At 37.5% G+C, this 23,762-nt stretch overlaps 1 protein-coding gene across 1 annotated transcript; it reads left to right on the top strand.

Annotated features, from left to right (window-relative positions):
* Nucleotides 1–17,240: 17,240 nt before the first annotated feature.
* On the top strand, nt 17,241–23,653 carry LOC113537410 (tubulin beta-4B chain). Its single transcript, XM_026931872.3, has 4 exons — nt 17,241–17,448; nt 21,349–21,457; nt 21,669–21,779; nt 22,271–23,653. Exons 1-4 carry the CDS (start codon nt 17,392–17,394, stop codon nt 23,326–23,328), a joined length of 1,335 nt encoding a protein of 444 aa, XP_026787673.1. The 5' UTR covers nt 17,241–17,391; the 3' UTR covers nt 23,329–23,653.
* The last annotated feature ends 109 nt before the right edge of the window (nt 23,654–23,762 follow it).

The raw sequence follows: 23,762 nt of genomic DNA, 5'->3' as shown, positions 1-23,762 counted from the left end.
CAGCGACTCTACCATGACCAGTAAGCTCCCAAGTGACCCAAGACCCTTCATGAATTTTCTTAATTTGTGACTGTGTATGTCACCAACAAAGATTGATATATATATATATATATATACATATATGTGCAAAATAAGTGAGCAGCGCACCAGCAGCAATACAACCATTTTTTCCACAAATTTACGTAGCAGTTTGCTGATGAATGGAAACGGTCCACATTGACAACCCGCTAATTATCGCACTGTTTAGGATTACAGGGAAAAAACTGTATCTCCCTCACTCACTGAGCTCCACTGCTCTGAAGCCAGTGTGAATTTTCTGATAATAATTACCACACAATTCCATGAGCTAGCAAGGATTCTTTGTTTCTGAGTGTATCTGAGTATATCTCCGGCCTCCATTCTGGCTCTCAGTCAGACAGATGGTTGTTCAGTCGTTGCCTTAGGCCAGCACAGTTTTAGTCAAAAATGATTAGTGAATTTTTGGAGATTTTTTTTTTAAATCAAGATTCTGCCTTTTTTTTTTTTTTTTACACAGATCCAGATTAAAGAAGTGTGATTTCTTGGCTGCAGAAACCTGACCAACTGTAATTGTAGTTATTAAACCCATTACTAATACTGCACACCACACAAACACACAAACACACACACACACACACACACACGAAAATGACTGCAGTGTTTGTTTCCTGTATTAGGCCACATTTATCTTTGGTAGACTTCTGTTTTTTTTCATGGTTGCCTTTGGAACTGTTCTGAGACACGTCTTTACTCTAAACCATCAATTTAACCACGTGAAGATTTTGTTAGTAAGCTGAATACAAGAACACACTGATGACTGAAAACTGCTGGTGTTAATGCCATTAGCTCAGTGTTCATTGTCCCACTGTGGATTATCTTGCTTATTTGTGTATAATTATAATTCAGTGACTTTTTCTCAAGGGGAAAATTGGAATTGCATTCGCAACCACTTCATGCACGTGTCCATGTGACATGGGAATACAGGGAACATACTGTATGTTGGGGTGAAAAGATAAAATACGTTTCTTTTACCCCTCCTAACCACCAGGGGCAGCAGTAACACCTGGATACCACCTTGTGTTTCTGCTCAACATCCTGGGATTATTCTCTGCTTTTATTTTTGCCTTGAAAAAACCAGCAAAACCAGCAACCAATGTTTTTATGTCTTCATAAGGACCAAATATCCCCATGAGGAAAGTAATATTTGACAGTTCTGACCTTGTGGGGACAAAATGTTATTTTAAATTTTATTTTAAAAAAGTAGTTAGGGTTCGATTTAGGTGTAGCATAATATTAATTATATGCCTTAATATTTACGTCAGTGGAAGATGGTTTAGCCAATTACACTGAAAACAGATTCAAGTTAATTTCATTTCACATACACACACACACACACACACACACACACACACACACCATTATACCATTCTTCAGCCACCTTTCTGCATTAAAGCAGAGAAATGAAGACTGTAATAATGTACAATGAGATATCAGTGCCTAGTTATCGTTTCCCCAGGAGCAGAGCTCGAGGGTGTCGATCGTTCAGGTTATTATTTAAGATCGTTAAAGGTGAGAGAGAAAATAAAGATGAGGGCGAGAGAGAGCGAGAGAGAGAAATCATGGAGGAGAACAACTGAGACTTATGATGTAATTAACTGAAACGTTTGAGTTAAGAGCTGCAGATCAAGAGAGAAGGAGAGAAAAGAAGAAAAAATGATTCTCTCTCCTCTATATATGTCGTTTATTCGATATTCAGGTCTTTATTGGCTTCTGGAGCAGAAGAATGAACGTGGCCAAGCATAGGGAGGTTAAGGATAGTAAATCTGAATGAAGGAAAAAAGGAGGGGAATCAAATTATCTCTCGTATACACGTGAGACAGGTCTTACAGAAACGTCACACCCACTTCATGTCAATAATCATATGATTTTGTATTTTTTAGATACGGTGCATGTTATGTTTCACGCATTCTCACATGTGTGTGTTTGTATTTTTGCACGTGTGACACAGAGAGAGAGAGAGAGAGAGAGACGTAAAGTGTAAAATGAAATGCCAACACACACACAAACGCACAAACACACACACACACACACGCATTTTATTGCCTCTAAACACTTTATCCTCAGTAAACAAAAGAAAATCTACCTCTTTTATTAGGTATTCCTAAATCATGTTCCTCTGCTTTATTAAACCAAACACGCACCTTTAGATAATCAGATTCCACACAACCTGTCTGATTTCTGCCAGACCCATTAGATACAATCTCATGACGCACAAAGCGAAACTAACATAATATGATAAATGATCCAACATCACACACACACACACACACACACACACACACATTCATTATTCATTTAGACTGCTTTCTTCATTTTCCCTCCAATCTCACTAAAATGCCACCCTGCATTATTTACTGAGACAGCAGACGGAGGGATTGATTTATTAATCAGAGGTGCATCCCATTATTTCATTTCCATAATTGCCTTTCTTCTTTGTGTGTGTGTGTGTGTGTGTGTGTGGATGTGTTTGTTTAATATTCTATACAATATTGGCACTTCAGTACTATAAATTCCAAATTCAGACTGAAAGTTCACGACTGCTACTATACCACGTTTCTGAAAATTCAGTATCATTCAATCAGTGTTATTAGAACAAATCTAGAATTTCAAGCTCAGCAGTAACATGAGATTTACACTGATATCAGTATTTCAGTATTATAGTGTACATTAACTCTTCATGCTAAACATTTAGTGTCATAACTTTACATAATTCAGTATCATTACTGAAAATTCTTAGCTATCATAGCTACAGTCAAACTGAAAATTCACATTCCAGCACGTTCGATTCATACTGAAAGTTTATTATCATAACTCCTGATTCAAACTCAACATCTTACACGTATCTTACATTTCTACAGGAAATTAAGAAGACTTAACATATACTGATGCTGTTAATTCAGTGTCGTGATTTACGATTTATACCGAAAATTCAATGTGACAAATAGAAATGAATAAAACTTTCATATCATGATTTATATATTTATACTGACACTTCAGTAGCAGAACTACAGAATAATTGTGAAAATAATTATAAACATTAAAATTACGTATAATAACTGGAGATAAGAATTTAGTATAGATTGAAATTATTTTTTTTAAAAAACTACAGATTTGTGCAATTCAGTATCATTATTCAAAATTCATACTGACCATTTTGTATCATAGCTACAGTCAAGCTGAATGTTGTTTAATATTTAGATAAGATTTTTGTATAGTATAATACTTGCATATACAATACTAACATACTGAGAGTTTATTAAAACAACTTTACCTTATTTTCCATATATTCAGTATCATAAAACTGTATTTAAATCACTATTATGAGTTAGTAATTTCTTAGATTTACATTGGAATCAGTATTTCAGTATCATAACTTAAGATTTATATTGAATTTCAGTAGATTTATAATTGTAATTCAGTGTCATCACTTTAGAAAACATTAGTTTTATACGTTATACGTTATATCATAACTACAGCTTCATGTTAAAGATTTGAGTTCAGTGTTATAATGCATAATTTTATATTATGTTATAATTCTTTCTAGACAATCGAGAGATAATTCACTATCATTACTCTTGATTAACAGTAATATATTTAACATCATCACTTCAGATTCGTAATGGAAAGTAGTTGAATATAAAAATAGCTGAATGTAAAAGAATTTATATCAAAATTCACTCTCATGAATCCAGGTTAACAGTAAGAGTTGATCATTCTAGAGTCAAAGTCCAGTATCATATTTAACATTTACATTGAAAATAAAATCTCTGTATGTTTAAACAGTTCAATATCACAACTTCAGATTCATAATAAGCTTCACATCTACAATAACTTTACTTTAAAAAATTCATTTCGAGAAATTCATAGTAAAAATATACTTTTTTCACTATAACTCCAGATACATAAAACTTCAGTGTAATAATTCCAGATTTATAGCAACAATTCAATAATAACGCTGGATTCATATCATAATTATATACCATAACCATTTTATTATGATATCAGTATCACAATAAAAATTCCCCAGTGAAAGTTTAAAACATGGCTTCAAATTGAGACACAAGCATTAGCATAATAACAGATTCATATTAAAGATTTATTCTAACTTATAACTAATCATAATTCCAGATTATTATTGAAAATTCAGTGCTGGACGTACAGCAGGTCCAGGTCTGTAGTGAAAATGGGAATGACGTTTCATTACACTGCATTACACCTGCTTTATTTGCCTCGAGTCAGCTGTCACTACCCAATCCATATTAATTAAATCTTCAAGCTTACCTTCCAATCTACCTCAGTGTAATCAATTATACACAGACACGAAACAATTATTTATTGATTATTAAACTCTAGTTCTCATATACAGATGACCTAGGGGATCAAACATGCACGTGCGCCAAGTGTAAAGGAAGAAATGATAAATGAACACCACATCCAATTAAAGCAAAGACGTAGGTGATAAAAAAGCAAGCAGTGTTTATGCACAGCTCCGGTTCTTCAGCTCGGAGATCTTGCTGCACGCTTCCATGCTTGAAGAGTCATCGACTTCCATGAAGGGATGAGAGAAACAGGAAGAGAATGCAAAGTATAGCAAAGAGTATGAATATGAAATTACAGCACTGAACAAAACCTTGACCTAAAATACCATTTTAATTGCTTCCAGCGCTTCTCATTGCTCATGCAGGTTCTTCGTCTTCCTGTTAGCAGCACAATGCCTTCACAGTGTAGCATGTAGCTTGTTTGCTAACTGGCAAGACATCAGCAGAACATTATTTTTGCTCGTAATGAGCACCTGAGTTTCAGCGCTCAGGCAGTGGTGCCTGTTAGACTATAAGTACTATCTATAAGTATCTGGAGAAAACAAAGCAGCTATTTAAATCATGCAGTGGTTGAAGCCTTGGCAATGATTTAGCAATCAACAACAAAAGAAATGAAATGAAAGAAATATTACAAATAATTGTAGAATGTGCCTTAAAACATCTTTTCTTATAGCCCATAGTACACTGATGAGGAATAGCCAATGAAGCCCTTATTTTCTGAGCTTGTGATCATTGAAGCTGTCCTTTGAGTTTGCTCCAGATCTCTAGTGGCGACTTTTTAAAGCGGCACAACGCACACAGAAACTTCCTGTACTGCTGCCTGACCTGGAAGTAGAAACGGTAAACCAATATTAGATGAATTAGATGTTTACCTTCTGAGAAAGTCTGAAACACTCATTAGCATAATCATTCCTACTCAGTGCTCATGCTATAAAAACATATTGGTTTCCAACGCTAACTGACGCTAAACGTGTCACAGCACGACCTTTCCAATCCACACCGGACGCATCTGAGGCACATTAATGAAGCTTCGGCTCTTTTTTTTCCACAGAAATCCACTGAAATCACAAAAGCCCATTTTCTACATTTCTGTGCATTTTATTTAAAATGCTAATCTACAGAGAGGTTTATGATTGTGCAACCTGTAGCTGCATAGCACGATGTTTGGACGCTATGATGCTCATTTTACACCACCAGTGTGAACAATTTTAAAACTGTAGTATGAAAGTGATCTCACACTCGCTATTGTGCAGTTATAGTGAATATCGGCCCGGCTGTGATTCACCTCAGGGCACTCTTGATCATGCGATATTGCTTAAATAGTAATGAGAGTTACATGGTTACGCTGAGGAGGTCATGAGCTGATATTTGATGGTTTGCAAATAAGCAAATGGGAGCGTGTGATTGGCTTGGCTATGAGGGGGCGTTCTTCTCACTGGGGAATTCTGCTATCTCTCCAAGTGCCTTATTCCATTAATTATTAAACACTAAATAGTTGTCTCTATAAAAACACTGCTGGAATTGTAAATTCATCTAAAGTGATAATTAAATGCTGTCATTGCTAAAACAGATTAAAACAGAAGTGCATTGTTGCTATTTCTCCTGCCAGTAGCATTTATGTGGATTGATCGAGGGCTTGATGCGACACTTGACCCACTCATCATGTCATATATAAACTTGTTTCCTGATATAAATCTCAATTCATGTGTCGTGTTTCTTTTATCAACCTTATAAATATCACCCAAAGACTGGAGTGTTGGTTTTATACCAAACCAATTGATCCATATTTACTGGTCTAGTGTGGATTCAGAGTGAGTTAAAGCAAAAACAGCTCATTTAATCCTAAAGGCAAAATGTTAAATAGTGAATTTTACTCTCATCGAATTGTACTCTTGTATACTATCTCATGTATATATGATCTCTTGGTGGAGGAAACAGTGGACCAGGAGGATGAAGACTCCCTGCAGGAGGCTGATGAAAAAGAAGACAATGTCAATGACAGTATCAATATTTGGAGTAACATTGATTATCAAGGTGCAACCAAGGACAAAAAACTGGGCCAGGCTTTTTAACATCACACTAATTATGAGTTTCGCATCATTGGTGTTAGTCCAGAGGAACATGTTTGACTGCATAGGATAAAGAAAATAATTCACAAACTCAGTTTAATTGATATTTTCCCAAAGATATGGAAGGTATGCAAGATGTGTGTGAAATCAATCAGATCATTTGGATTGTGGATGAGAATTTTTTTATGTAAATATGGGGAGAAATTACGGTTACGCTGAGGAGCTCATGAGCTGATATTTGATGGTTTGCAAATAAGCAAATGGGAGCGTGTGATTGGCTTGGCTATGAGGGGGCCCCAGTATGTCATGTGACCATGTCATACATCCCACTAATCACTCGTACCTGTTTTGTATTAAGCCTAATCAGCACCCCTATTTAAGTCCTGGCCTCTGTCTGTTTCATTCTTTTGTTGTCGTTGTGTGTATGCATGATTGCATGATTGCGTGATTGTGTGATTGCGTGATTGTGAATAGTGGTGTGCATCAGGACACAACGAAAAATATGTGCACAAGTGGGAGGTTTTTACATTCATGCAGGTGCAAGCGAGCAGGAAATATTTTTAGAAATCGAAACAGCTAAATTCAGTAGAAAGTATCTCAGGCAGGTACAAACAAAAATAACTGCATGAGCAGGATTTTAAAAAAAAACAGTCCTGCATATACCTCTAGTTAAAACCAATTATTTACTGGAGTGATATGTTTAAGGTTGAAGAACTGTCAGAGGCAAAATGCACACGCCAGGCTGACATTTCTATGTATGGAAACATCTTTTTTCAAGGATGTCCTAGCTCCATCTGAATGTACAGAGTGTCCTGTACCACAGCGCTGTTGAATTGTGGTGTTAATTGGTTTTTCGCAGCTCTGACAGTTGTGTAGCTGTAAATCGCAGGTTTATATTAATGTGTTTGTTCTAATACGTTATTGTTTCTATAGTAACAGCTCATTCGTAATGATTCGTACGGTGGATGTCATACATAAACAGATGAAAAAACGTGTGTAAGATACGATATGGCAAAGTTTTCTGTAAGGAGACATTTATTTAATGTCCATGGAAGGAGTCTCCAGTGTCAGAGGTCAAGCTGTGACTAAGTTTTCCGACATGTTGAGGATAAAGGAGTTTCTCAGTAACAAGTTTTTTGGCTTATTAACTTGAAGAGAAAGGAAAAAAAAACAGATGCTGATGCAGGAGTGACTGTTTATAGCTGCTGTAATGTAAGTGAGAACAGGAACGAACTTGTTTCATGAACTTTTCACGGCATTAAATTTAACTAGGAATGGATAAAAATAAAATGGGTCTTTCTTTAATAAATAAAAAGTAACCGTTGGCAGATTTGCTGTGGTATAAGAAGAATAAAGCCATTGAACAAAGCCAAGTAGAGGCCAGTTTCTCATTTGTATCCAATAAAGCATTTTCATAGGAGTTCAGATTATTTTGGTCCATAGAGTAGTTTACACACAAGCCGGAAGATACGTTATAGTATTTAAATAACTTTCCACAATCTACCCAACAGAGATACAGTACACAGTGATTACATATTCAAACGCAATGACCATCTCTACATTAATGTACTTATAATCACATTAATGAAATAAAAATGACTGCAATTTTAATAAAATCCTTCAATGTTAAAAAAAATCAGTAGTGTAGATTGCTGTAAAAGTATTTAACCTTGACACCGTGAGAAAAAAAGACACTATAGATAAAACACAAGTGGAATAAAAAGAATTGATTTCAGGAAAATTGTTGCGGAAAGTAAACCCTTTTCACTGCTAAATCAATTTCACTGATGAGTAGCGTTCATGTTATTATAGACCTACTGTACTTGTTTAGAAATTGAGGATTAGATTAAACTCATTTAACATTTTATAGTGATAGGGAGAAGAAAAATAGAAGTTACTTTAAAATCCATTTGCAAAAGAAAATTTGAACAAAAATATGGCAGATATGTTTCTACACTTTTTTCTGTATTGTGGGATTAGGATCTGAAGAAAAAAAAGAAAACAATTTACAAAATCTGTCTAAAGCTAAAGCTTACATTCCTTTAATTATTATTATTATTATTATTTTTTAATAGACAAGCAATCTAGTGGTTCATTGTAACAGATAAGCAATACTTTACAAATACAAATCTCCTGTGGGCAAGAAATCACCAAGTACAGAGAATCCAGCGTCTCACACACACACACACACACACACACAGCTGCCGTTAGTCTGATCACAATGAATATACACACCACAGGAAGTAGTACTGCAGGAGGAATGACCTGTAAAAAGGGCAAAAAAATACACTACAGGAAAGAATGAAGTAAATTCAATGTAAAATAGTGCTTTTAAGTATGAAAGTCTTATAGAAATAATGCTTTGAAAGTAATGAACTATATTTTTTGTGTTGTATGGATTGCAAAACTACTCAGGCATTGGAACGAGGTTGGAACGAGGTAGTAGATGACTCTTCCTCCACCACAGTCCAGGGTTTGTGTAAACTGCTCAGTGATGGTACACACTGTATCCATGCTGTACATGACTGAGATATATATGCTATATATGAAAAAGGTTTCACTGGAATCACTTGGCATGGAAAGGCTTCCTGTATCAGACTCCCTGATATTCATGCAGGAAGAGATTAAGCGGTCTCCACCAACCCCAGTGAAACTGTACCATGAACCATCCTTCCTGCAGGTTACTCTCATCATTAGGCCAGACAGGAAACACGGTGGACAAAAAAAAAAAAAAAAAAACATTCCGCCACGGGTCAGAGAGAGTTTTATGACTCTTGCAAACATCTGGGGAACAGATAATTTCATAGAAATACTGATATTTCAGGTCTGTGTGTAGTAGAGATGTAACCAAATACAAACACATGATTCAGAATGAACAGATAATGATACAGATACAAATAGAAGGCATCTGTTTAAGAATGAAGGTGTGCGAAAGGAGGCAACAAAAATGTTGCATGAGTTGCAGAAAGTTTTTACTTTCATGAGAGTGTGAGTGAGCAGTCAGATAAGAAGCCTACAGGAAGACCACATTCATTAACATTAACATGAACGTACTGCGCTGCACAATGCGTTCACAGCATTCACTCATCCTTAGTAACTGCCTGGTCAGGGTTGTTTAAACTGTGGTTTCAACTGCACTACTAGTTTAATTTTATTGGGAAATAGAACCAACTACACTCGTTAGAAAATATCACAGGCAGGTACAAAGAAAAATAATAAATGCTTGTGCAGGATTTAAAAAAAAAAATTTCTTAGTTAAAAAAAAAAAAAAAAAAAAACAGCCCCACGCACATGTTTAGCTGAGAACGATTATGAACTGGAGTGATGTAGCTGAGGTTGAGGAACTGTCAGATCCAGAATTCACACACCATGCTGACACGGCTGACGTCTACACATGGGTTCTACGTTTGGGTTTTTTAATGGTTTCTATGGTTTCTGGAGGCATAAACGTAGGGTTCATATTAAATAAGTAAATAAATTAAAAGCTTAAGGTTTAGGCCACGCCCACTTTGGGTTTAAATACTAATAGAGATACAGATAATGCCATTGTGTTACACGCCTAGTGTGTAAATTCACTCAAATATTTATAAAGCACTAACAAAATCATTCTCTTCTTTGCCAAACTTTAACTGCTTTATCCTGAGTCATGCCACATCACGTTTTGGGTCAATATAAAGAAATGAAAGAGAAGTGAAAGAGAAATGAAAAGAAACACATACCTTTCCAAACTGACATTACTGGTAACATTGTCTATGGATAAAGAAAACATTCCAGTTACATGCTTCAGAACGAAATCTAGAAGGAGGAAACTATAACAGTTTCAGAGAGAGAGAGAGAGAGAGAGAGAGAGAGCATATGTAAGGAATAAAACACAGTGTGGTGTGATGAAGCCGAGTTACTGTTACCACCCCAAAGCTGATTCTTTTCATATAACAGCACATTACCGAATGTTTTATTCTGCTTACACCACAGCAATTTGCCAACAATTCAATTTTTTTATTTATTAAAGAATGACATAATACACTTTATCCATTACATTTAGTGTCGCAGAATGTCCACAAAACTGTTCCTCATATCACTTACAGAACATTTAGCAGCTAGAAACAGTGATTCCTTCACTAGCCTCTATTTTTTTCTCTTTTTGAAGTTAATAAAATAACAAAAAAATGCAGTTTGTCATGTGCTGAAAAATATAAAGATACAGCTTTACCTCTGACCGTTACAAAGCGCTGACACTGGAGACTCCTTCCATACAGAAAACTTCACCATATCATTGATTTATACTTTTTCTTTCTTTGATTAAAAAAACCAGATTTGTCATGTTTATGGTTAGATTTGCCATCCAAGTCCCTGTGAATGAATTTTTACTGTAGAAACAATAACATTAGAACAAGTGCATTAATATAAACCTGTGATTTATAGCTGCTGTTATAGAAAATCTGATTTGAGAATTCCACAACACTGTTGTGTGTATTGAGAGAAGTCATGCTAACCCTCACAGTCTTTTAACGTAAAAGTAATAACAGGACAAGTATGAGATACAAGGTACAGTATGTTTCGATCAGTAGATCAAATAGGTTTTCAGTTTTTTCACCACGTTGTTACTCCCAATACTTTTTCTGATTATGCTGTGCTGTATTCTATTGTATTGAAAATTAAGAAAACTTCAGTGTGTGAATTCAGACAATACGTATTTCACTATGCATTAAAGAGTAACATTAACAAATAACAAAACGAAACGAAATAAAAGTTGCTGAACCTGTTCGATCCTTTCGAATGACTTTGCATTAATCCACCGTCTGTGCGTTTGTGCTTTTGTCGTTTACTTACTTGCAGGTGGAGCAGCACCAGTTGTGAATGTTGTTAGTAACGGAACAGTGACTCCTGGAGGCGAGATTCAGGAATGAATGATATTGCCGCAGATCTGCTCTGCTGAAAACGCAGACACTGACATTTTATCGAGTTAGAAAGTCAGTCTAAAGAATACCCAGAAATGTAAAATGTAATAAAGAAACAATACACAGAAATAATTCATCTACATTCTATTAATATCAAATTCTGAGGTTAGGCATGCAAATATGATCTTGCTCCGGCCATCCTTGTTTCTCCAAGCTGACAATACTTATACTTACGTATACATTTATACATATACACGTATACATATCTGCATCTCCATGTAACATAACATACAGTTGTATAACATATGTATAGTGCCTTTGTATTTGCATGTTAGAGACACAATGTCAGAGGCACCTCATCCAGGGTGTCCTCTGGGATACGTTCCAGGTTCCAGACGTCATTTCATCATGTTAAGCTGGGTTTTGCTGTTGCATGCACAATCATACACAATCATCGTAAAGAATAATCTTTGGTCGTGAGTTGAGATCGGTGGTCTTAGAGCGTATAACGTGACGCTCACCGCTCTGATGACAAAGTTTCCGAAAATCTCCGAGGGTGAGTGCTGCTAACGTGAAACTATGCTTTTATGCTTTCCAGTTGAAGAGCTACAAACCTGTGCTGCATCGCTGCGCACTCAGTACAGCAGAACGTAGCAGCTATCTTCATCGTGTAATCCGACGTGAACGTGTTATCGCACAGTCTGTTAGAGAATCCTTATTGGGATTATCTCGTACAGTGTGAAATAATAATCATAAAAGACTGCTGGAATCGCAGAGGGTAAAACTGGCTTTACTTTACTTTTACATCTTATAATATCATTCTGAAGCTACACAAAGGTTTAGACAAGTTAGCATTTTCACATTTCTCCGATTTATAGTGTATAATTCTAAAATGACATGAAGGACATGTTCATACAAAAAAACAAGCAAAAAACAAGCAAACAATTTATAACTTCAAGCAAACAAACAAACAAACAAACCGAAATAAAAGCAAATCCATGCAAAAGCAGATTGTGGCTGGAACAAGTCATGAGGACATCCAGGTCCAGGCTGCAATAGTTTCAACTTCAATAGTTTTTTGTTTGTTTTTTTGTGTAATCCTGTTCTCCCGTGAATTATGTTTTGTTCTTGTTTGACAAAACTTCCACTCCTGGCTTGATCATTTGCATAAGCATGAGAATTTGTCATGTTAAATCACTGATTTCTGAGTTTATCGGAGTGTGTTCTGTGCCTCTCTCCCACAGAGACATCGGAGTATCTCTGCAATCTTCTCAGTAGGACTCCTGAACTATTCTCACACAAACTAAGTAGTGTTTTAATGGAAAGTGTCATTGTGAATGAGCTCAGCCAGGCTTACAAGTGCGCAAGTAATGACTCTGTACTTCTGACTTGTGTTCATGTGTGTGTGTGTGTGTGTGTGTGTGTGCGCGCTCAGATTTCTACTGTTTACTTTTATTTCTCTGTAAGAAGAGTGTGTTCTAATGTGTGTGTAAATAGCTATAATTATGATAATGGAAGTGTGGATGTGTGATATCAGTACATTAATCAGACTAGGTGATTATCCCTCATTCATCTAGATATTAAGGAAAGGAAAGAACAGCAAGAATTGAACGAAGGCAGAAGTCAGGAAATCAAGACAGAAGAAAGGACAGGAATCAGAGAAACCTTGAGGGAAGAGAGGACGACAAGAAAAGAGTGAAGGAAGGAAGGGGAAAATGGCCGAGTAGGAAAGAAAGAAGAAAAATAAGAAGGGAAGGAGGGAAAGAAACCCGAAGGAATAAAGGAAGGGAGGAAAAGGGAAACAAAGGCAGGCAGAAAGCAACAAATATGAGAAGTCAGGAAAGTATTAAGGAAAAATGGAAAGGGAAGAAATAAAAAAAAGAAAAGAGTTTACCAATAATGTTCTATGTAGGAAATATATATATATATATACACACACAGTCAGGTCCGGAAGTATTTGGACAGTGACAGAGCTTTTGTGATTTTGCCTTTATACACCACCACAATGGATTTAAAATAAAACAATCAAGATGTGATTGAAGTGTAGACTTTCAGCTTTATTTTAAGAGGTTCCACAAAAATATGCCATTTACCATTTAGGAATTACAGCCATTTTCAACAAAGTACCTCCATTTTCAGGGGCTCAAAGGTATTTGGACAAAGTGACATAATTGTAAATATAACCATAATTTTAATACTTGGATGAAAATCCTTTGCCTGAAGTCTGGAGCCCATGTTCATTGTCCAAATACTTCTGGACCTGACTGTATACATATATATATATATATATGTATACAGTCAGGTCCAGAAGTATTTGGACAATGAACATGGGCTCCAGACTAGGATAATCACCTAGTCTGATTAATGTACTATCACACATCCACACTTCCATCATCATAATTATAGCTATTTACATATATATATATACATATATATATATATATATGTGAAGCGGTTCAGTGTGTTAGCTAACTGCAGAGTGACCCCCCCCCCGTGCGCTTTGATAAATGGGCTAGCAGGGTTTACGTATAGGTTGGATTAAGGTTTAGGGAACAGTTGAAAAACAGGCCAGAGCAGGTCTTAAACCGTAAATCTCCACACCCAGAGGCGTGCTATGGATGGGGCAGGTGCTGCTACAACGCAGATTTGAGACAAAGGCGGGGAAAACCAAACAAAGGAGATGCCAAATAAAATAAAATAAAATATCAAAATGGGAATCGACTCCTGCATCTTGGGTAGTTTTCACTACACTCACAGGTGTATATATTTCCCCAGAGATACTTTTTATCTTAGTTCTCTTATCATAGTTCATTTGTGTCTTATAACTTTCTTAATTTCTTTCTCTTTTCATGGCCATGCCTTAAATCTCTCTTGTCCCTTCTTTTTGCTTTTCTTTTCAGTTTCTTGTCTAATTCTTCTTTATCCTTATTTTCCTTTTATTCTTTCCTCAGGCAGAGCCCTGATATACAGGTTACCCTCTAGGGAGGTGCGGCGAAGGCCTGCGTCACAGGCTGGCTTTAAGCATCCGAAGGTAATCCAGGTTAATGAGCCTGGAGAATTCTGGGTAACTGCGTTCTCCAGCACGGCTGCTCTCACTGTGCGCCGCTGCTGTCCTCTGCTGGCTGCTGATGCTGTAGTGCGCCCTCGTTATTATTATTATTATTATTATTGTCATGAAAAAAAATATCCAAATTATTATTTTACAATATGGACATAATGTCTTGTTATTTGAAGATAAGTTACAAAACACAAAATAGCTTCCTGACGGAAATACAGTATTTTTCAAAGAAGTAAAAGAAAGAAAGAAAAGGAGAAGATTAAAAGACACAATGTTTAAATGACAGAACATTCAAAAGGAAGATAATAATAAATAATAATAAAAGAATTAAAAATACAATTTATAATAAAGAGCAAAAAAATAGTGGTTGCTATGGTGTTCCAGGTGATTGCTACTGTGTTTCTAGGCAGGTGCTATGCTAGCTGCAATGCTAGGCTGTTGCTAGGCAGTTGCTAGGGTGTTGCTAGGCAGTTGCTAGGGTGTCCCAGGTGCAATGCTAGGGTGTTGCTAGGCAGTTGCTAGGGTGTCCCAGGTGCAATGCTAGGGTGTTGCTAGGCAGTTGCTAGGGTGTCCCAGGTGCAATGCTAGGGTGTTGCTAGGCAGTTGCTATGGTATCACAGGCGCAGTGCTACGATGTTGCTAGGTAGTTGTTAGGGTGTCCCAGGTGCAATGCTAGGGTGTTGCTAGGCAGTTGCTATGGTATCACAGGCGCAGTGCTACGATGTAGCTAGGCAGTTGCTATGGTATCCCAGGTGCAGTGCTACGATGTTGCTAGGCAGTTGTTAGGGTGTCCCAGGTGCAATGCTAGGATGTTGCTAAGCAGTTGCTAGCATGTTGCTAGGCAATTGCTATGTTCTTAATAAAAACAAAATAAAGAATAGTGCATGTTACGTGCTATAACCTGAAGTGCAACTTAAAATGGCGCAGTGAAAGCTCTCTCAAAGTGGCAGGTGCAGTGTTATTAATTAATTAATATCTAAAATGCTGAATTGTCGTCATATAAAGTGCGCAAGTGTATTGATTTTACCGTTGTCAGGAAAGGATTTTAGAGTTTTGATTCAGGAGTCAAGGCTTGAATCAAGCTACCATTTGCTAGCTAGCTAACATTGGCTAATCCATCATGTTAATCAAACTAATGTACGTATATGTAGCTAATGTAATGTACTTATTAAAATAAACTTGTAAACAGCAGTCAGTATTTACACGCAACACAACCTGTTTTGAGAAAGAAATCACTGCTCTCCATCTAGCACTCACGCATGCAGGACGTTACCCATCTGGTCCATTTTAACAGGACAGACTGGCTAAGCTTTCCAAGCTGCTGTGAGTGTTACCTAATGTCATTCACTCGATAGTAAACTGTTATCAAATTTAGCTAGTGTTAGCTGCCTTGGTTTATATCATCACTTCATTTACTCACACTGGTTTGCTAGTTATAATGTCAGTAGAACGAGCTAGCTTAGACATCAATATGAAGAAAAACTGCAAAGAAATCCCTGCTGGAAAGTGTGTGTTAAAGTGTGTGAGACTCGACTGTCATCTCTAAAGCTGTCAATCATCTCATTAAACACACTTTTATTTATCGCCAAAAAACTCTTAGAAAATGCATAAGGAAAAATATTGGGGGAGATGTCAAAGTGACAGAATGCTATTACTGCAAATAATTTATAAAGATGGAACTTAAATGTCAGATTGTAAGATTGACTAATACGAGAATGGGCGGAGTTAACAGTTGTACCGCAGCCAGCCACTAGAGGGCCTCAGAGACATTTTAGCTTCACTTTTAAACTCCTGTTATCCTTATACACAATCACATACACCCTTATATACAGCCACCCAGGGGGGCACAGTGGTTTAGTGGTTTAGCACGTTTGCCCCCACCGGGCTGGGGTTTGAATCCCGCCTCCACTCTGTGTGCGTAGAGCTTGCATGTTCTCCATGTTCTCCATGTGCTTCAGGTACCCCCTCTGGGTTCCTCCCCCAGTCCAAAGACATGTGTTGTAGGCCGTTTGGCATCTCTAAAGTGAATGTGTGTGTGATTGTGCCCTGTGATGGGTTGGTACCCAGTCCAGGGTGTCCCCTGCCATGTGCCCTGAGGTCCCTGTGATGGGCTCCAGGCTCCCTGTGACCCTGTGTCGGATAAGCAGGATGGACGGATGGATGAAATCACCTGACATTGTCTCATATTGCCCTCTAGTGGTGACAGAATGATACACACATTATCATTCTGGGGAATTAGCAAATTGTACTTTTTTCCTTCACAACCTTGTGTGTGGGTTTGCACAGTGTGTGTGTGTGTGTGTGTGTGTGTGTGTGTGTGTGGGTGGGTGGGTTTTGTACAGTGTGTGTGGGTTTTGTACAGTGTTTGTGTGTGTGTTTGTACAGTGTGTGTGTGTGTGTGTTTTGTACAGTGTTTGTGTGTGTGTTTGTACAGTGTGTGTGTGTGTGTGTTTTGTACAGTGTGTGTGTGTGTGGGTGGGTTTTGTACAGTGTGTGTGTGTGTGTGTGTTTTGTACAGTGTGTGTGTGTGTTTGTACAGTGTGTGTGTGTGTGTGTGTGTGTGTGTGTGTTTTGTACAGTGTTTGTGTGTGTGTGTTTGTACAGTGTGTGTGTGTGTGTTTTGTACAGTGTGTGTGTGTGTGTGTGTGTGTGTGTGTGTGTTTTGTACAGTGTGTGTGTGCACTGTTTTGTGCAGATGCAGATGTTGAATTTGCACGCGCTTCAGCATTGCACTGGGAGACAGTAAAAGCAGACTCTGTCTCGGACGCGACGTCACGCTGCGGCACCGTCGGGAGCGCGCCGGGCGCGGCCACGATCCATGGGAGGGGTCGAGAGGGAGCGCGCAGTGTCGGGCGCGTGCACTTTGCCGGAGCCGGTGCTGCTGCTGCTGCTGCAGGGAGAGGAGCCGCTGCAAGGGCTTTATTCTGTTCACTGTTTATTCCATTCGCTCTTTTTCCACCGACACCAACATGCGCGAGATCGTTCACCTGCAGGCGGGACAGTGCGGCAACCAGATCGGAGCCAAGGTGAGAGAAATCACCATCATCATCATCATCACCATCATCATCATCATCAATAACCATCATCACCATCATCATCATCATCATCATCAATAACCATCAACATCATCATCATCATCATCATCATCATTAACATCAACATCATCATTAATATCACCATCATCATTAACATCATCTTCATCATTAACATTAACATTAACATCATCAACAATAACATCATCATCTTCATCTTCATCATCATCATCATCTTCATCATTAACATCATCTTCATCATCATCATCATCTTCATCTTCATCATCATCAACATCATCATCTTCACCATCGTCATCTTCATCACCATCATCATCATCAACAATAACATCATCATTACCGTCAACAATCTTCATCATCTTCATCATCAGCATCATGAAACAGCAAAACATGAAAGACTGCAGCATTTGCAGTGATGGATTTATACACGCAGTCTGGCTTCTCTGGAAAACTGTATAAAGGAGAATCCTAGAAAAGTAGAAATCTTAATAAATAAATAAATAAATATCGTATTTGCACACTTTTTTAATAATAGCTTTGATGTTCGGCTGTTAGCTATCAGTTGAGGAAACGGAATAAAGAGGTAATTAATAAATTAAATCGGTATCATAAATAAATTATTGTAATATAATTAAAAGAACCAGATCATTGCTGGGGATGTTTTTATTTATTTCTTTATTATTTTCAGAAAAAAAAATCCCAACAGCTATTATTTGGTTTCATAATATTAATAATAGCTGAGCAGTATACTGATGGTGAGGGTGTAAATCAGGGACAGGCAGATATTTATTTATTTATTTATTTATTTAGACCAGTGTCTTTCTTCTATTAAATAAAGAGGCACTTAATTATAAATATATTAAATAAATGAAATATTTTACTAAAAATAACCAGATTTATTGTTGAGGATTATTTTTTATCAAGCCTCTGTTTATAATTTTCATTGAAAATGAAAAATGAAAATGCTGATTTGGTCTGATGATGATGATAATAATGATGAAGATGATTATCTTAATGAGGGTGATGATGATGGTGTAGATGATGATGATGATGATGATGTTGATGGTGAAGATAATTTAGATGATGCTGAAGATGATGATGATGATGGTGATAATGTTGATAATGATGATGGTGAAGATGATGATGATGATGATGATGGTGAAGATGATGATGATGATGGTGATAATGTTGATAATGATGATGGTGAAGATGATGATGATGATGATGATGGTGAAGATGATGATGTTGATGATGATGATGGTGAAGATGATGATGTTGATGGTGAAGATGATGATGATGGTGATGGTGATAATGTATATAATGATGATGGTGAAGATGATGATGATGGTGAAGATGATGATGTTGATGGTGATAATGTATATAATGATGATGGTGAAGATGATGATGATGATGATGGTGAAGATGATGATGTTGATGGTGATAATGTATATAATGATGATGGTGAAGATGATGATGGTGAAGATGATGATGATGATGATGTTGATGGTGATAATGTATATAATGATGATGGTGAAGATGATGATGATGATGATGGTGAAGATGATGATGTTGATGGTGATAATGTATATAATGATGATGGTGAAGATGATGATGATGATGATGGTGAAGATGATGATGATGATGGTGAAGATGATGATGTTGATGGTGATAATGTATATAATGATGATGGTGAAGATGATGTTGATGGTGATAATGTATATAATGATGATGGGGAAGATGATGATGGTGATGATGAAGAAGATGATGGTGTTGTTGATGATGAAGAAGATGATGATGATGATGGTGTTGATGGTGTTGTTGATGATGAAGAAGATGATGATGATGATGTTGATGATGATGATGATGATGATGTAGATGATGATGAAGATGATGATGATGATGTAGATGATGATGATGATGTAGATGATGATGAAGATGATGATGATGATGATGATGATGATCAGACATGGCTGATATAGTGGCAGTGATGGTGTGAGGTGTAATTTGCTTTGTGTCTGGCTCAGTCTGGTTGCTGAGTGGGCGTGACCCTCTCTGACCTTAAACAGCACAGTTACACTGATTTCTCTAAAATCTTTATTATTATTTATTATTCTATCGCTCATTCGCTGCGTTAGCATGCGGCTATAGAATTCCCGGAGCTGGGATTTGGGATGAATTTCACGGCTGGTGAGATTTTTCCTTTCATTGTGTGTGTACAGGGGTGTGGTTCTGCTCTCGGGCTGCAGGGCTGTGGACACGGAAATATCATAAAGTGATCAGCGGATTAAAAAACCTCTAATAACTTCAAACAGAAACATTACAGTTTCGCTCTAAAGTCAGACTGGAGACAAATGATTTGTGTAAATGTGGTCAGATTGTGTGAAACCTGTCATTCACCCAAACAAAACAAACCATTGATCTGTGTGTGTGTGTGTGTGTGTGTGTGTGTGTTTGAGAGAGATTCAGGATGATTCATTGTGCAGCACACAATGAAACCATTTAGAGATTTGCATATTTGCATACTTATTTGCATATTTAGAGATGTATCAGAATCAGCTGATAATTGTGCAGTTAACTAGCGATATGTATTACACACCTGTGTGTCTCTATTCCTATCTATCTATTTATTTATTTACTGTAAAGAAAAAGAGGGAGAAGGTGCATTGATCTATTCATCCATCTGCAAATTTGAGTCTGTTGTCCTCCCCCACCTCATCCATCCTTTCTTTTTTCCCCCATCAGAGCGATAACTGTCGTCTTGATTTGATGATGAAATTCATGACAATTCAGTTTAGTTAAATTATCATTTTAGTCCAATAGTCTATGCGAAAATGTCTAATATATCATCTCTACAGGATGATTAGTGTTGGACAATTATTTTAATTAATTGTGTATGTATGAAGGTACATTACAATTCAGTTCAAATTTTTTGTTACTTTATTTGATGTATTATTATTAGTAGTAGTAGTAGTAGTATTATTATTAGTAGTAGTAGTAGTAGTAGTAGTAGTAGTAGTAGTATTCATGTCTGCAGGATAAAACAGGACAGATTAACGTCTAACAAATGTGTGAGCACAAATATTTAATTGTACTAATTCAGATCTGTTTATAGAATTTCATTAAATAATATATTATCTGGATTAATAGTGTTTTTCTTATGGTTTATGACATTATGACAAAATTATTTAATATCTACAAGATAAAACAGAACAAAAGGGGCTGCAAATCCACAACAAAAGTTATTTTTCTAGCCCTTTTATCCTTTTTTACATTTTAACAAATAAAAAAAATGACCTAAACTTTTATCATTGCTACACTCTTATCGTGACTAATAACTGAACTAGAATTAAATAGTAATCTTTTGAAATGATTAAATGAAATTTAAATGAAATTTAATTTAATTTGTACACCATTATTAATAAAAACAAATCAGGATACGACGACAATGAAAATTTGAACAAATAAAAATAAAATTTAAAAAAAAGGTGTGATAAATAAATAAAGTAAAAAAAAAGTCAAATGGTGACGATGTTCTATTTGTTTGACTGTTTTATTTTATTTTATTATTTTATTGGATTTCTTGGATTTCTTTCGCTGTTTTATTTCTTGGACCATTTTATTGAATATATAACAAGTTTTTTTTTTTAATGTGCTTTAGAAATAAATCACAGGTTTATTAAATAATGCAAAGCTTTCAGCTCTTAAATAAAAAGCCATGTCATGTTTATGATATTTGGAAATGGCCATGATAATAATGTTAGGATGGAGAATATTATGGTGGATTGTAGAACAGATTCACAAAGTGAGTATTTTATGACTATTAACATCTTTTAATGGCTGTGAAACTGTCTGATCTCCGTCCTTCTGTTTCTGCAGTTCTGGGAGGTGATCAGTGACGAGCACGGCATCGATCCCACCGGCACCTATCACGGAGACAGCGACCTGCAGCTGGACCGCATCAGCGTCTACTACAATGAAGCCACAGGTAAATATTACTGCATCGCTCAGTATTACAGTCAGAAAGGTCACATGAGCTTCACGGGATTTATTAGAACATGATTCTTTTTCACATGAAGCACTTCACATCGAGTCATGAACACAACAGGGTATAAACAGACCAACTAATCAAAATGAAACACACAACCACCTGGCAAGTGTGCGATTTTAATGTTGTGTTTAATTCTCCACTTCCTCAGGAGGGAAGTATGTTCCTCGTGCCATCTTGGTGGATCTGGAACCAGGAACCATGGACTCGGTTCGATCTGGACCTTTCGGACAGATCTTCAGACCCGACAACTTTGTCTTTGGTGCAGTGAAACACACATTTTGTTTATTTCATTGTTTGATTTGATTGTGGTATTAAAAGAAAACACAAAATGTACCACATCACATTGGATTTTAATTGCAGGTCAATATAAAACATGCCACTAGATGGCAGCACACAGACAAATTCCATAGCACTACATTTGTAAAATTAATTTTTTTGCTCCTTATGATGGTCGATGGGAGGGGAAATGTGCAGATTTACAAAATTGCAAAATTGTTCAGATTTACAAACACGAGTCATTTTTAACTGATTTTATTTCACCATATCGCTTCAAAAAAAAATTACTGAGATAAAGGGTTTCATGTTGAAGAATTTATTTTTAGTCTACAGTAACTTAAAATTTTATTTTATAAAAGGGTTTTTCTGTTCCAAAAGGAACACGCGTACAAAACATTTTAAAACATGGTAGTAATCAGTCCACTGTGATGTTAATTATAAACCACTAACAGGTTTTCTGTACTTCCCTACCAGGCCAGAGTGGTGCTGGGAATAACTGGGCCAAGGGCCACTACACGGAGGGAGCCGAGTTAGTGGACTCCGTCCTGGATGTGGTGCGTAAGGAGGCTGAGAGCTGCGACTGTCTGCAGGGTTTCCAGCTCACCCACTCTCTGGGCGGCGGTACTGGCTCAGGCATGGGCACGCTGCTAATCAGCAAGATTCGTGAAGAATATCCCGACCGTATCATGAACACCTTCAGCGTGGTGCCCTCACCCAAAGTGTCTGATACAGTGGTGGAGCCCTACAACGCCACGCTGTCTGTGCACCAGCTGGTGGAGAACACTGACGAGACCTACTGCATTGACAACGAAGCTCTGTACGACATCTGCTTCCGTACGCTCAAGCTGACCACACCCACTTACGGGGATCTGAACCATCTGGTCTCAGCCACCATGAGCGGAGTCACGACTTGCCTTCGCTTCCCCGGGCAGCTGAACGCTGATTTGCGCAAGCTGGCCGTCAACATGGTGCCATTCCCACGTCTTCACTTCTTCATGCCTGGTTTTGCGCCCTTGACCAGCAGGGGGAGTCAGCAGTACCGCGCTCTTTCCGTCCCTGAACTGACGCAGCAGATGTTCGACGCTAAGAACATGATGGCTGCCTGCGACCCGCGCCATGGCCGTTACCTCACCGTCGCTGCCGTGTTCCGCGGCCGCATGTCCATGAAGGAGGTCGATGAGCAGATGCTCAATGTCCAAAACAAGAACAGCAGCTACTTCGTGGAATGGATCCCCAACAACGTCAAAACAGCCGTGTGCGACATCCCACCTCGTGGCCTCAAGATGGCCGCCACCTTCATCGGCAACAGCACGGCCATCCAGGAGCTGTTCAAGCGCATCTCTGAGCAGTTCACTGCCATGTTCAGGAGAAAGGCCTTCCTCCACTGGTATACAGGAGAAGGAATGGATGAGATGGAGTTTACTGAGGCTGAGAGCAACATGAATGACCTGGTCTCCGAGTACCAGCAGTACCAGGACGCCACAGCCGAAGAGGGAGAGTTTGAGGAGGAGGGTGAAGAAGAGGCCGCCTAAATCGCCCCTTCTCCTTCATCTCATCCGGTTATGGTTGCTTCTTTTGTGATTTCTTGCTTACTTTCCCACATTCCCCTGCTTTTATTCACTCTGGTGTTTTGTGAAGGTGTATCTGTTCAAGATATAAACTCTCATCGATGCATTCTCACTTTAGAGGTGGAGTTTTTTTCTTTTTCTGTGCTCTCTTGAAGGTAACTTAGTCGGTTAAACTCTTAGTCTGTTGTGTTCCTGTTGTGGGTGATACAGCCTATAATACCTACTTGTTTTCAAAAATAAAGCAACCTTAACTTCAGCTTAGATTGAATAAAAATGTGGTTAAACTCAAGTAGAAAGTGTGGGTTTTTTTTGTCTATCACTGTAGCGTATAATCACCAGAGGGTGCTGCAGAGTTCAGAATGAATGAAGCACAATTCATATAAACGTTACTTGTGGTA

The sequence above is a fragment of the Pangasianodon hypophthalmus genome, chromosome 26 (assembly GCF_027358585.1).
Source record: "Pangasianodon hypophthalmus isolate fPanHyp1 chromosome 26, fPanHyp1.pri, whole genome shotgun sequence".
Taxonomy (NCBI): domain Eukaryota; kingdom Metazoa; phylum Chordata; class Actinopteri; order Siluriformes; family Pangasiidae; genus Pangasianodon; species Pangasianodon hypophthalmus.
Note: the sequence above shows the minus strand (reverse complement) of the source record. Positions and strands in the feature narration are given on the sequence as shown.

Bases quoted from the DNA above. Each gene is read 5' to 3' on its own strand.
- LOC113537410 (XM_026931872.3), top strand. From the start codon at position 17,392: ATGCGCGAGATCGTTCACCTGCAGGCGGGACAGTGCGGCAACCAGATC. The intron at 17,449-21,348 runs GTGAGAGAAATC...CTGTTTCTGCAG, and splicing joins GCAACCAGATCGGAGCCAAG to TTCTGGGAGGTGATCAGTGA. The intron at 21,458-21,668 runs GTAAATATTACT...CCACTTCCTCAG, and splicing joins CTACTACAATGAAGCCACAG to GAGGGAAGTATGTTCCTCGT.